The sequence below is a fragment of the Coloeus monedula genome, assembly GCF_965178545.1.
Source record: "Coloeus monedula genome assembly, chromosome: 7".
Lineage (NCBI taxonomy): Eukaryota > Metazoa > Chordata > Aves > Passeriformes > Corvidae > Coloeus > Coloeus monedula.
Window position 1 is genome coordinate 33196237 of NC_138787.1, and position 14977 is coordinate 33211213.

A 14977-nucleotide genomic window follows, 5' to 3' on the forward strand; every position below is an offset into this window, starting at 1 on the left:
ATTGCTTACTCTTGTTTCCTAGCAGTTTTTGCTGTAAAATTTCCAAAATATGTAACAGTTAAATTTTGGAAAAAGCTTTATTTCTGTTAGCAGGTGAATACTGAATAATCTGCAAGATGTCACATACAACATTGGTTATCTTTAGGTTGGTATTGTGAGCTTAATTCTTAAATATTAATCAACACTGACTACAGAGATTACTAACACAGACTACAAAACCAAACCAAAGAAGACCAGAATCTGATTTTGCAATTTCATCTAAGCCTATAATAGTTCATTTTATTCAATATATTTGATAGACTTTGTCTAGTATTTCCTTTTGCAGCTTGTAAGTCACTACTTTATACATCTCAACATTTTGATTCAATTTAGCTTGCATATCTATGCAATATCACTTTTTTATGGTCTTAAAAGAGTGTTGATAGTGAAGCAGACATCTATTGAAAAAATTTAATAGTTGCCACTACTTTCAGGTCCTGTGAGATTTTGTATCAGAGCGTGTAAAGATTATGGTAACTATGAAACTAAGTTTCCACCACCTCACTGCATTTTAGGACGTTTCTCAAGGGTCTTGCTCACTTTGGTTTTTCTTCTTCCTTTTTTTTTTTTTTTTTTTTAACAGACTGGTTTCAAGCTCCATCCCACTTCTGCATCTCTAGTTCTTCACACCGTGCTCTCTTCCTCTGCCGTTTCTGTTCCTCCATATTTTAGTTGGTTGTGGGTTTTTGTTTGTTTGTGGTTTTGTTGTTTTTTTTTTTTTGGGGTTGGGGTTTTTTTTTGGTTTGGTTTGGTTTGGTTTGGTTTGGTTTGGTTTGGTTTTTTTTGACTTGCTTGTCTTACAGTTTTGGACAAGCCCGTATAAATGCCCGTGTCTCCGGAGGAAGCCCTGCTCCATCAGAGCTGTTCTACCCATTCCCTCGTTAGAGATGGTAAATCTCCTTGGAACAGCCGGTGCTCTCCCTCTGCCAGCTCCGCTCCCAGGAGCCGCGGCGGGATAGCCCCGAATGATCCTGGGACCAGCAGGAGCCCGGGGTTACCAGCCCGCTCTGGCTCTTCCCCGCGGTGGCTGCGGAGCGGTGACTCCGCGCCCCGTTCCGCCGGTCAGGGCGGCACCCCCGGGCAGGACCCGGGAGCGAGTCCGGCGGCAGAACGGGGCTTCCCGGCGGGACACGGAGCGGGCACCGGCAGCGCAGCCTTTGGCTGCAGACGGGACGGGCATGGGGATGAGCGCGAGGACGGGAACGGCGTGGAGACGTGGGTGGGGGTGGTGGTGGGAACGCTGTTAGGAATGGGGTCGGTGATGGCATTGGGGACGGGGATAGGGATGAGGATGGGGATGGTGGTGGGGACGCAGAAGGGGATGGGGACAGTGATGGGGACGGGGACGGGAATAGGGATGGTGATGATGACAGTGATGGAGACAGGGATATGGATGGGGATGGAGATGGCGCCGGAGATGGTGACAGCGATGGGGACAGCGATGGGGACAGGGATGTGGATGTGGATGGGGATGGAGATGGCGCTGGCGATGGGGACAGGGATGTGGATGGGGATGGAGATGGCGCTGGCGATGGGGACAGGGATGGGGACAGCGATGGGGACAGGGATGGGGGCAGGGATGGGGACAGGGATGGGGACAGGGATGGGGACAGGGATGGGGACAGGGATGTGGATGTGGATGGGGATGGAGATGGCGCTGGTGATGGGGACAGGGATGGGGACAGGGATGTGGACGGGGATGTGGACGGGGATGGCGCTGGCGATGGGGACAGGGATGGGGACAGGGATGGGGACAGGGATGGGGACAGGGATGGCGCTGGCGATGGGGACAGGGATGGGGACAGGGATGGGGACAGGGATGTCCCCCCGCCGCCTCTTCTGCCGCCCGGCGGGGGGCGGGTGGAAGGACAGGGGTGTGGAGCTGCTGGCCGAGCAGGTCGATGGGGCCGGCCCGCGGGCGGGGCGGGTGGGGCGGTCGCTCGCCGGCTCTGGGATGGATTGTGGGTGTCCGGCGCGGGCGGGCGGTGCCGCCGCCGGACGGAGCGCGGGGGGCGCCGGGCCCGGCGCGGTCTCAGGTACCGGGAGCGGGGCCGGGGCCGGGCGGGTCCTGCCGCCGCCGGGGGTGCCGCGGGCGAGAGGCCCCGCAGGGCTGAGCGGGGCCGGGCCTAGGAGGGAACTTTGTCCCTTCGCGCGGGCGGGGCGACCGTGCCCGCCCGGGCTGGGGGTGTGCGAGTGCCCCGTGTCCCGCCGCCCCTCGGCCCCGTCCGCCCCTGACAGCGGTGTGGGGAGCGCGCTCTCCGCTCCACGCCTCGGGGGAGATCCCCTGACCGGGCTGGGGGTGCGTGGAGGGGTTCCTCTCTCCCCAGAGCGAGCCTGTACCAGCAATAGTGCGGACAGGCGACCAGGGAAGTGATTGTGCCCCTGTGCTCGGCACTGGTGAGGCCACGCCTCGAGTGCCGTGTCCTGTTCTGTGCCCTCACTACAGGAAAGGCACTGGGGCACTGGAGCGTGGCCGGAGAAGGGCAGCGGAGCTGCTGAACGGTGTGGGGCACGAGTCCTATAAGCAGTGTCTGAGGGAGCTGAGGGAGTTTAGCCTGAAGAAAAGGAGGCTCTGGGGGGACCTTATCGCTCTCCACAACTCCCTGACAGGAGCCAGGTGGGGGTCGAGCTCTCAGGCAGCAGTGACAGGACAAGAGGAGACAGTGTTAGCTGCGGCAGGGGAGGTTCAGGTTGGACATTTGGAAGAATTTCTTTGCAGAAGGGATGATTAAATATTGGAATGGGTTGCCCAGGGTGGTGGTGAAGTTACCATCCCTGGCGGTGTTTAAGGAAAGCCTGTGCCGTGGTCTGGTTGGCGGGGTGGTGTTTGGTCATGGGTTATGTTCGATGATCTCAGAGCTCTTTTCCAACCTAATTGATTCAGTGATTCTGACCTGGCACCACTGTCCTGCCTCGCCGGGAGTCTGGGGTAGGGTCCATGTTTCCCCTGCTTGGGCTGCAGCTCCCTTTCCTCCTGCAGTTTCCATTTTTTTAGGTGCGAGTGCAGCACACTCATTTTTTATCCTCCAAGATCCCCAGGGCTTGAGCCATATATCTTTCTTCTTAGATATCCCCTTTTCCCTGAGTGCATTAAGAAGACTTACTCATTTCCTTCTCATTTCCTTTGTTCCTGCTACTTTTCCCCAAAGATATCTATCGTCAGGGAGGAGACCCCCATTCACTCTGAGTGCAGTGATTTTGCCGATTTCTACCTTGCCTGGAAGGCTCAGCTTTCAGCTGCCAGGGTGTCTCGCTGAAAGCTGCTGTGCTGGTTCTTATCAGGGATCTGTGTCTTTATATCCTGTGACAAAGCACGATATGTTTAGTCCTTGCACTAGACAAGATTAGATCTGCAGCATGTGAAATGGATGTCATTTGTAATCCTTAGCTGATGTTAAATGTGGAGCTACTGGTGGCTGACAGATTGCTCTGTACGTGGTGAAGCTTAGAGAGGCCTTGGCAGCTTGACATGGAGTTTTTTCTCCTAATGTTCCTGGACAAGAGTAACAAGGAGGTCAGTGTCTGTTCTGCTTGTCAACTTTCACTCTGCAGACCTGAAACTTGGGTGTTTCTAACTCATTGCAGTCAGACTTCAAGTCCAGCAGGGTCACAGGCTTGCTGGGGGTGCTGTGGGAATTACTGAGAACTGTGTGCTTGCACAGGCTTGTGGCTGGTAAGGACTCTGAAGTATAAAAGAGATGAATACTCTGCGCTAGTTCTATATAGAAAAATTTGTTTGAAGCGTTGCTTTATTAATTTTAAGTGCTGAATAGGAAACTTCAATTTCATTCATGAAAACATTCCAACATCCATGTTCTTTTTATTCCTTAGATACCCAGATCCAGCTGTGCCATGACAGTTTGATAGCATGACTGTTACATACCACCAGATTCCTAAAACATATCTTTATGTTAAGCTAAATTCTCCAATTTTGATAATAAAATTAATGTGTTTTCTGTGCAAACTTTGGTCTTGTGTAACTTCTTGTTTAGATGGGAACAGTGATCTCTACTTGCAAAACTCAGTACTGGCATGGAAAATTTGGTTGCTTTTTTGGATCTTTTGCTTCACTATGTTCTACAGATCCTACAGGAGACTTTATTTGAGTAAAAATGACAGGGCCGTGGTGAATAAAATAATCTTGTTGCATAAGGCTCACGTTTCCATCTCTCCTGACCATTCTTGGCTTTGCTCTCATCTTGTGGTACCCTTTGGAGGTTGAGTGGAGGTCAGAATTGTGTTAGATTAATCTTGCTTTAATGTATGCTTACAGATTTTGACATATAAATAGAAATCATTTTACTTTCAGCTTTTTTCTTCTGGTTAAAGTGAAAGCAGTGTCTCTAAAAGCTATCCAATATGAAACAGTCACCTGATGACAGAACATGTTAAAAGGGGGAGGAGGTTGTATCCCAGAACTTGTATTGTTGGAGCAGCTGGTATAACTGGAAAAACTAAACCCATTTATTTTGCTTGCAAGCCTTATCTTGATATGTTGTCTTTCAAATTGCACATGAAATCGTATTGAGTAAATACAAGGAAGAATTTCCAGTTGACTTGCACCATGGTCTGTGACTGAGCTGCTGTTCTGTGTCTTCTGTCATTCTTGTTATGTACTTTTTTTCTATTCCTTGGTGGTGGAGGGGAGAGACAAGCTATGTGTTTTCCTCCTAGAATAGTCAGAACAGCAATACTTTTGTTTTGCAATGATTTGGCAATTCTTTGGCCTATAATGTTCTTTTCCCTAATTGTCAGTGCAGTGAAAATTTTGTGAATTTCATTTGATTTTCTCTTTTTGGGTGGAACTTTTAATGTGGAAATAATCTGCACAAAGAAACATTTGATGCTGTCCAAATAGGAATGCACATGAACTATCAATGTTGCAGTTATATCTCCTGCCCTCAGAAGCTGCCTGTTGCATGTTAAGAACAGCAGGCTGCTGGGCCTGTTGGCTTTAGTGCAGTCAGCTGTGTGAGCATGCACTGTAGACCACAAAGGGGGAGACCACTTCTTATATCTTTTTATCATAAATTACAGTGGTGACTCTTCTTACATGATCTAGGGTACTGCAACATTTTAAAATCAAAGTACAGTGTCACAACAAGAAAATTTTTAATGTTTATTTTTCAGAAGATCTTCATGTAACTGGCTGGAAAATGGTTCTACAAGATGACAGCACCAACTCTAAGACTGTTGGAATGGTAAATAAATTTTAAAAAGGAGACTTTAAAAGGTCTCTGTGCTATTTGCTGAAAATTATAATGATATTAAGAAATGCCTTTTAATGAATATTCCTTTAAATGTCAGATTTCAGTTGCTGTGTTTAAAGTTACACCATGTGGAAAGCATATTTCTTTCCTAATAATGGAAACAAAAGGCAAACATGCTGAAGTTTCTGCTCTCTTAATAGAGTAGAATAAGGTATTTACTTTCAAACCGTCATTCCTATTTCAGCCTCTCTGTCTTCTGGTGGCTTAAATTTATAATAATTTTGTGCACTTGAGAAATTAAATGTTTTGTAAGGGTAAACCCCTACAATAATAATGCCAAGGTTGTGGCTTCAATCCCTGGGCCATTCACTTAGGAGTTGGACTTTAGGATCCTTGTAGGCCCCTTCCAACTCACAATGTTCTGTGACTTACTGCCTTGGTATTCAGGGTCTACACTGGGCATTGGCTTTGTGAGTAGAAGTTAGGTAATCACATACTTGTGTCTTAGAAAATGTGTCTTCCAGTTTGTTGGTGTGTTTGTTTTAAGCAGTTATGGTCATTTGGTAAACTGTGGAAAAGGTTTGAACTTGCTGTGTGTAAATGTTGAGTTCAGTGGGGGCTGAACTGCAGGCTTGTAGGGCCTATCCTTATGGGCTGCCTCTTAACCTAATAGGTGAAAAGCATGAATTTAGCTATTGCCCCATGGTAACAGTTTACAAACTCTCAGCTGTGCTTGACAGGTGCTTAAGAGCAAGATATTGGCTAAGTATTTAGTTCTGCCCTTGCTGCTACATCTGTTTGGGACACTAATTTGAGACTCATTAGCATAGTGTGTGACTCCTGTTGATTCAGGATATCCCTAAAACAGAGTTTAGAAACATTTCACATGAATAATAATAATAATAATAATAAAAATTCCAGCACTTCCAGGCAATAAAACTTATGGCTCTATTTTGTATAATGTTTCTTTTCCTATATAACACTTTTAAAGTGAATTTTATTGAATGTGTCTGTATGATCTGAGTTTTAAAATTTAAAAAAAATGTTTCAGGTAAGGTGGTGTTTTGTTTTAATACTGTAATAATGCTGTATCCATTTTAGGAGTGATACTGGGCTTCCCCAAGACATAACATGGAGGTGCCTTATCTTTCTAGATTATTTTAAGACCAACAAGCCAATATGTTCTTCCATTACCTTTCTAGTTCTAATGTTTAAATACTTTACTTAGGAATGTACACTTAATAAATAGTGCCTTTCTGTGCATAGCTTAAAAAATCAGAACTTAACATCATCAGGTTCTTGTTCCTCATGTAGATCTCTTATAGACAATTTATAAGGAAGGGATCATGTTCTTTGTAATATCAAAAGTAGTAAAGGATCATGTTTTCTTGCATTTCAGGGCTGTCTTGTTGGCATTTTTTATGCAGACTGATTCTTAAGATTTTAGATCTGTATGTCCCCAACACTTAGGACTTGAGCTGCAGAAGACACTTGTGGAACTTGAAATTTTAGACAGTATTTTGCAAAGATAAATGCTTAATATACCTATGCATGTGTTTCACACTGCTTTTTTTTTGTTTGTTTGTTTTTAGGAGGCTGTCTTCACTTTGACATGAAGTGTGAAGTTTGTTAGTCACCACTTTTTCTTTTTTACAGTTATTGTGGAAGGTAATATGAGAAAAGTAAATACTCTTTTGTGTTCATTTCTATAATGAACATAAAAGTAGGGAATTGTATTTCATTGCAAGTTCACGAGTACTGTTAATAAGTGGGGATAATGTGTCTGTTTAAAACTTTCCAAAATAGTAGTTTCAATCTGTCTTTGCATTTTGTGTGATGTTTTACTGGGTTTTAATTCTGTCCTAAAACTTAGTATTCAGGTTTCAGTAGGCTTTTGGATTTCTGCAGAATGTTGTAGGCATTTTAGTATTGCTGCTTTGCAACTTTTTTAGTCAGCTATTAGCTTGAAGGTGATGGTGCTGCACTTTGTAGTTACCCTTTCTTGTTAAGCTTTTTGCCTTGTTAGGGAAGGATTGAGCAAAGCACTATATTAGGCACAGAGAATTGTTAAACAGATACTTGGTAGTCAGATGAGAAAGTAATAGCTGCTCTTATTGTAACATATAAAAAATTTCAACTTCAAGGCATAATTATGGGCTCTTTATTTAGAATTTTAACATCTACTTATCAAAGGTACAGAAGAAATGGTGTAAAATGTACATAGACTGTGAATAACTTTATGTGTAACCTCTTATCTAAGAAGTGGTGGATGGTCTGTCATCCTTTACTTTGCTCCCATTGAGGGATTTTAAAGCAAGGGATTTGTTCAAGCCTAATACAGACAAGCTGAGTACAAGATTAAGCAGCTGCAGAATGTGAATGTTGTCTGTGCACGATCTCTGTTCACAGAGTGTGCTTTGAAGCAGCTTGTGGTGAGAACAGCAGAGCTGTAGGTGTGAGGGAGCCTCTGATGTGGAGATGTCCAGTTGATTGGGCTGCTGCCTTTCCCTCCTGTCTCCCCAGCTACCTCTCCCCTCCTGCCTGCAGCACAGAACTGGTGGAAGGCTGCAGTGCTTTCATTTCTAGGATACTTTCCCACTGTCCATGTGTTGTGCTGTAGCCTGACAGGAATGAGATTTCTTCCTTCCAGTTTGTTTGGAGCTCTTCTATGCCCAGCTTCCATGTTAGCTGCATCTTATGCAAACACAAGAGCAATTTTTAGGCTGTATATAATATAACTTCATGTAATGGCTTGTGGGCTATTAGTCATAATAAAATGAAGGCAGAGTTTGTAGAGTATAATACATAGTATCTGTTAAACCAATTAATAAAAACTGAAAAAACCTTTATAAGCTTTCAAGTATGAAAACCTTTATGTTAATTTATTTGAGTTTAAGATAATACACTTATTTGTTCTCTCTTTGAGAACAAATGTTTTCTCCTTTATTCTGTATCAAGTAAAAACTGTAATTCCTTGCTGAGTCTTTCATAATTTTGCCCCTCCATACTTACAGATTTCTGCTTTCTTTTGTCAGTCCCACCATTTTATCAGAAAAGCAGAGTAATTATCCAGAACTGATGCCCACACATGGAATATATCAGCATAGATCTAGTGGTATAATTATACTTAGGAACTCTGCCTGTTCATTTTTCTTTTGAAAGAAGCCCTTTAAGAAATGGAGGAAAAAGTGTCAAGATTTTAACATGGCAGAGACTGCATAGAAATATGAGTCAAAGCAGGAAACAGTGCTGTGATCTCCAAGCACTTGTGCATATCTGCGCATTTAAATCATTAATCGGAAGAACAGGCTACTCTGGGAAAAAGAAATGTACCTTCCTCACTCACTGAGAGCATTGTTGCACTGTCTCTTTCATTAATAATGAGAAGAAATGTAAATAATGAGAAGAAAACAAGTATTTGTATGTTCACACGTGGAAAAAACAAAGTTCAATTTAAATTTGCCAAAACATATTAGCAAATCAGATGACCTCTATTTACTGTGAAAGTCAGAAGCTGGTCTGTAAAGGTGGCTTGGATTGCAGTTCTTTGAGCAGTTCTCTCAGAGATAGTGTTTGAGTTTATGGTATGCTATGCCATCTGTAGTTACTGAACTCTTGATAAATTGATTCTTAAAATATAGACATAAATAAGCTAATGTCAATCATAGAAATAGCACATGCATGTCTTACTGACATTCATTAGAGAGTTTGTAAAGGATTCTGGTACAAGTAGAGCAGTGAATGAGTCATCAGTCTCTGTCACTTGAGTTTGAAGCTTTTTAGTAATATAATTGAAACTTTTCCTAAATTTAGGCCATCCAATGGGCAGCTGTAAAGCTGTGTCACAAATCTGAATTCCCTTGTAGTAACATTAGTGGATTTTTGATAGATTTTCCCTTGAATTGGTTCACGCCTGTATTTCATAAATTGCCAAATAACTGTATGATTGTTTTTTAATTCAACTGCATGTGTAGTCTGCTTTTTAAAGTTTACAGTTATTCTTTTTTTTTTTGCTTGAATCACCTCTTGGTATAAGGGTTTATGATTTACCCAAATGTTTTCCTATGTCTTCAGAAATGTTTGTTGAATGCCTCTAAGTTTAAACGCATTTCTGACATTTGTCACAACACATCAATCTAATTTATACTGTCAGGTATCTGAATTTACCAAAATATAGTGGTTTCAAATTTTGCAGAACTTGCAGCACCAATTCCAAAAAGGCATTGTGTTTTACCTACTTTTGCTTACTTCAGTGCTAAAGCAGTTGATAAATTGTTGCAAAGTCAAGATTTATTTTCTAATTGTCCCTAATATCTCTGAAAATTTCCTGCCAGATCTGTCAAAGATCTGCTTTTTAACAAGCACAGGCCTATGTGCATCCTTGCATATTAGGTCCTGTTTATATATATGAAACAGTTGCCCCCACTGCTTATTTTTTTGTGTGTCACTGTAATCTTCTGTGTTTTATTTCTGTGTCTCTTTTGCCCAGGTTCCAAATGGTGTGGGTTTTTATCATGAACCGGATGAGCTCCCAGAGCAGTTCATCCGCTCAGCGCAGGCGAATGGCTCTAGGAATTGTCATTCTCCTCCTGGTTGACGTGATCTGGGTGGCCTCTTCAGAACTCACTTCTGTAAGTGTTGTTTGACACATCTTAAAGGGAAAATAAAAGAGAAGGATGCAACAGAAACATGGTTATCAAGCACTCAGTGTTTCACCAGCCTGAGTCCACTTAAAGTTACAGATAAGCTCAACTCAGTGCCTGTTTCTTTTGAGACTGAAGGTGTTACTGATGACTTTAAAGAGCATAAGCTCATGACTATGTACTGTAATCAGGGAGTTCATTTTGTTTATTGCCATATTGATTAAAATAATGCCCTTATGGTTCCCAAAAAATAGTAAATGAGCTGTAACATGGAAGACTGAGTGATGTGGTGCATTATAGTTCAGAACATCCTGAAGTCCAGGTTGAAAGGACTTAGGTCATGGAGTTTAAGCCCTGTAATTGCATTTAGTTCATATATTCACCATATTGAAACTGTTGTGGTGTTTATTTCATACTAAGTTTTAGAACTTAAAACAGAACTTTAGCAATGGAAATTGAATTTTTAGCAAATTCTTAAATTCAGTTTTCTGAACTGTCATCAAGGCATGTTCTATATCAGTTTTGAAACTAAGCACATACAAGTGTTTGTGCTTATCATGTGATATTAATAAAACATTTTTTGCAATAAGCTGGTGGAGTCACTACTGAGACCTAAATGTTATTTAGCCAAAGTAATCTTTTCTAATTTATGATTAATGTTATTGCTTATAAAAGTGGTCTTTAATTTAGAATATATTTGTATGTAAATGTATTTTCATTGCTACATTACAGTAGCATATAAATATGTTGCCAGTAATAAGTAGCTTTCCTCCTGTGGCATTGTATCTTGCAAAAAGGCTTCTTTTTGTTGGCACCAGAGGTATTTGGGAGAGGGTTCCCTAGAACAGGTAGGGCCAGTTGGTTCCTTTGGTCATCCATGTCAGTACTCACAGCTCTGTTATTTTGGGAACCAGACTGGACTATATACTTAACACCTGTTCATTCATTTTGTGAATTCTTACCTATTTGGTAATTTTGGATACTGCAATTATTTTCTTTCCACAGTATGTTTTTACAAGGTACAACAAACCCTTTTTCAGTACATTTGCAAAAACATCCATGTTTGTTCTATACCTCTTGGGATTTATTGTTTGGAAACCATGGAGGCAACAGTGCACTCGTGGGTTTCGTGGAAGGCATGCAGCTTTTGTAAGTATTATAACTCTATAGATGTTGTGATATTTGTTTAAGTTTTTACAGAATAAAACCCCTTAAAACAGACCCTAGAGAAGAGCAGAGTTTACTATTTGAGATATAAACTGAGTCATGGCACAGGAAGACATAGCAGCTGTAACAGTTGTCATGTGAAAGGATGAGGCAAGAGAAAGCAGCATGAGATGTGTCAGGAGTTGTAAGAAATGCTCTGCTGGGCCAGACCATTGGCCCAAGCAGCCTGGTATTGTATCCTGGACAGTTACAGGGGATGGTTCCTCTTAACAAGAGCTTGTGAACCCCACCACTGTTGGCTCTTGGTTCCCTTTACCTCCCCCAACATCTGTAATCAATGGAGTCAGAACTTGGACTTTGTAATTGATTTTTAGCACTGACTTTTTTAGTCTCTGGCACAACTGTTTGCTAACTGTTTTGAGGGGTTTAAAGTTACATTTAATAAGGGTGGTAGAATTATGTTTTTGTTACTGTTAATACTGTTTTTTATAGCTTTTGTGCATGAGTGACCTTCTGATGCCCATTCCAGAGTTAGGCATAGTTTGTGCTAGAACGTAAAATTATTGTTATATGACAGAAATACTGGGTTTTTTTCCAAGAGATGCTGGGAAGAGCAGTTGTTCTGTGCCAGTGTTTCAAAATGCTGAACAGCAGCACTCAGGAAGCAGTAAGGCATTTGGCCTGATACTAATCTCACATTAAAAGAACAGAAAATGTGATCCAAGAACATGCTGTTAATCAACATGTCTTTATAGAAAATAGCTTGTGTGAAAGGACCTGATTTCAGATTTTCTGGGTATGTTAGACTTCACTGATAGTGACAGTTGTAGGCATAACATATTTAAAGTGTTACATGACTTTTATACAAATTACTTTTATTAAAAAAAGACAAAACACAACAACTAAAAAAATTTCTTTCTTTTAAATTCTTGAGTTAAACACATAGAGCATTTAGAGTTAGCTGATATCTTGATATAATATTTGTTGAATGAGCTTTTAATACCAAGTGTCTGTGCCTAATATAGCACGTTAGACTTGACGTTCAGAATCATCACAAGATAATTTGGCAATAAACAGAACTTAGTTTCTTTGCTGACAGTAATGAAATATGAACTGGAATGCAATGAGTAAGAATGCCCAGTCTGTCACATGTTGTATGTGGTACTCATGACACTGCTACTGGAATGCCATTATTTTTCCTTTTCAAAAGAACAGTGCAGACAGGACTGTAATGTGCAATTAGAAGTTTCCTTCCTCCTCAAGGGATGTAGTTTAATATTCAACTCTATAATTATTGCAAGCACCTTTAAAATGTCTTGTGTTTATTAATCTGGAAAACATGTCCATTTATATGGTTGTATTTTAATGATTGCTTGGATAAACACACCTTATTTTTAAGTTCTCTTCCACATTAGAGGCTTTAATAGATTTGCTACCATCATGGTAGAACAGCAAGCTGCAGCTCAGGAAATAGGGGTTTGCTAAGGTGCAGAAAGGAAGAGGGAGAGGAATTTTGCCTCAATAAAATGAAGAAAGAAGCAGCTTGTTGTTAACAGTTGCACAATAATTTAGTGGAGAATGTGTCCCTAAGACCGAATTTTGCAGGTTTTCTGTATCTAAGAGTCTCATTCTGCATTCATACCTGGGTAGTTGAATTCAGTGGGGTTCTTCAAGAGGTACAAGAAAGTACTGAAATTATTTACTGAACTTGTAAGCCCTCTTGGTATTGGGGAGAAGGGCTGAGGGGAGAGAGGGAATTGTGACAGAATTATAGAAAAAGTAATAAAAATCTTCCTCTTCAAAAATTTCAGTTACTAATAACTTTGCCTTGGTAGTTTATTACATTAAAATTTCTGTAATTAGTTTGCAGATGCTGAAGGTTATTTTGCTGCTTGTACAACAGACACCACTGTAAACAGTTCTCTGGTAAGTGCCCTAATTTATGAAGGTCAATGTTTTTGTCATTTACAATAACATGGCACAACCATCCTGACTTACTGTTTATAAAATATGGCAGTCTTGAATGTATTAGTTTTTGGCAAAGGAGATTGGTAACTTATATGCTTATATGTTACTAATAAGTACTGCACGTAATGGTATTGCTAATTATAAGAAATATGGATTCTTCAGCTCAATAAAGCACTTACTTGAATGTTTCTGTAGTCATTTGTCAAAGAAATACTGTCTTGCACGAAGGAAACCTTTACATATTCAACTCAATACCATCTCTAATAGAGCAGGGGAAACAACTGAGTATTGGCAAATTACTGTATGGATATTTTATACAGAATTACTTGAAGAGACTTTTTTTCAGATGCATTCTTCATTTAATTTTTAGGGGATTTTCAATTTTATCTCTCTGTGCTTAAGAATAAAATCTTGTTAGCCTGCTCAATTCATTAAGTTGATGTGACTCTAGAAACTTGGGCAATTTTGTGTTAATTTAAACATCCACCAAAATTCTAGTCCTAAACAAGCCTAATGTAAATCCAACTACCAGATCTTTTTCATTACTTCACTCTTACAGTTAATTAATTTAATATAAACAAGCACCTTAAAAGTTGTCTTGTTAGCAGAAGTTTTAATTGCTTGAAATACTTGTAAGTGCTTTATGTATTGTACATGTTTCCCAAAGTTTTTTGATGTTTAGATCTAGGGAAGAAAATGAGGGCTTTTAGGGTCATGGGAAGAAAATGAGTGCATTAATTTTTGTATACATGTTCTATATTTCATGTTTCTAGTTTATAATTTGGACAGAAGCTATAGTTCTATTGAAATATCACTATTGATATTGATCACTTACTTTGTAATTTTAAATCAGTAGGTGTGAATTTTCTGGCCATAAGTTTTGTATTCATGAGGATACATGCAAAAGAGCACAGTTCTCTTTTAGTACTGTGTTTTCCCAGTATGTCTAACATGCCCTATACTTTATACATGGGTTTTAACAAGTCTATTCACTATATGCAGACCCACTTTAAGTTTGATTCTCTTACTATTCACCAATCTTTTCTTTATTTAGTTTTCTAATTCGCTAAGTAAGTTCTACTGCTTGTAATTTAAATATCCTGCTTAACTGTATTTTTACTTACACTGATTCATTGCAGAGTGAACCTTTATATGTTCCTGTAAAGTTTCATGATTTGCCAACTGAAAAAAATGGCAGTAATAGTAGTGATGCAGAGAAAAGTGAGTAAAGACTTTTGGAATGCTGTAATGTTAGTTCTTTGGTGAAGGAGTTACTTTTCTCTTTGTTTAGTGTAACTGCTGTCATGCTGCAGGTCTTGCTTCCCCCCCACCCCCTTTTTTTTTTTTTTCTTTCTTTTTTTTTTCTTTTTTCGCCTTTCTAAAAATCTCTTCTTGCATGAATTGCAGTCTCATGTATTTACTTTCAGGTAGAGAAAACATAGGCCTGTCGTTCAGTTTACCTTTCTTGGTCACTACAGATGCAGCCTATGTTTATCTCAAGGGACCAACTGGGTTCAGTACTTGTGATTCTTTCCTTCTGGGCTTGTAAGACCAGCAGCAGTGAGTCAGCCTCTGGAAAAACAAGCTATTGTCCTTTTTAGAGCAGGAGCAAAGCAGTCAAAGTAAGAATTTTAACAGTCTATGTGCGTTCTGGTTTTATTTAAGCCTCACTATCTTGTGATAGTACCTGAAACAGGCCTAACTGTCCCAGACAATTGTAGAAAGGTTGGCTTCAAAACATCCAGTTAGCCAGTCCTCAGCAAAAGAGTCCCAGCTTATCAAAGGGAAAGTCTCTTAATTTCTACATGGCACACGTTAAGAACCAGTTTGGTAGACTTTGCTTCCTGTGGCAACAGGCACCAATCATTTCAGAATTGTTCCAGCTGCAGCTTTCCCGTTACCTTTTTTTAGGAAATTAGGTATTGTTTCATATTGATCTAGGCTAATATT

The 14977-nt window shown here is 40.6% G+C and overlaps 1 protein-coding gene across 5 annotated transcripts in view; it reads left to right on the top strand.

The window, feature by feature from the left end:
• The first annotated feature begins 2054 nt into the window (after positions 1-2054).
• The window catches only part of SLC35F5 (solute carrier family 35 member F5), a 31801-nt gene continuing 18878 nt past the window's right edge, over positions 2055-14977 (top strand). For 2 of the 5 annotated variants that reach the window (XM_082284874.1, XM_082284870.1), the window contains exons 1-8: positions 2411-2656; positions 3428-3553; positions 5170-5240; positions 6842-6917; positions 9739-9880; positions 10898-11041; positions 12923-12985; positions 14167-14248. In XM_082284874.1, the coding sequence (XP_082141000.1) occupies positions 9746-9880; positions 10898-11041; positions 12923-12985; positions 14167-14248 (424 nt within the window). In that variant the 5' untranslated portion in view covers positions 2411-2656; positions 3428-3553; positions 5170-5240; positions 6842-6917; positions 9739-9745. Of the gene's footprint in view, positions 2076-2410; positions 2657-3427; positions 3554-5169; positions 5273-6841; positions 6918-9738; positions 9881-10897; positions 11042-12922; positions 12986-14166; positions 14249-14977 lie in introns of those variants that run through there. The other 3 variants (XM_082284871.1, XM_082284872.1, XM_082284873.1) reach the window with 3 other exon arrangements.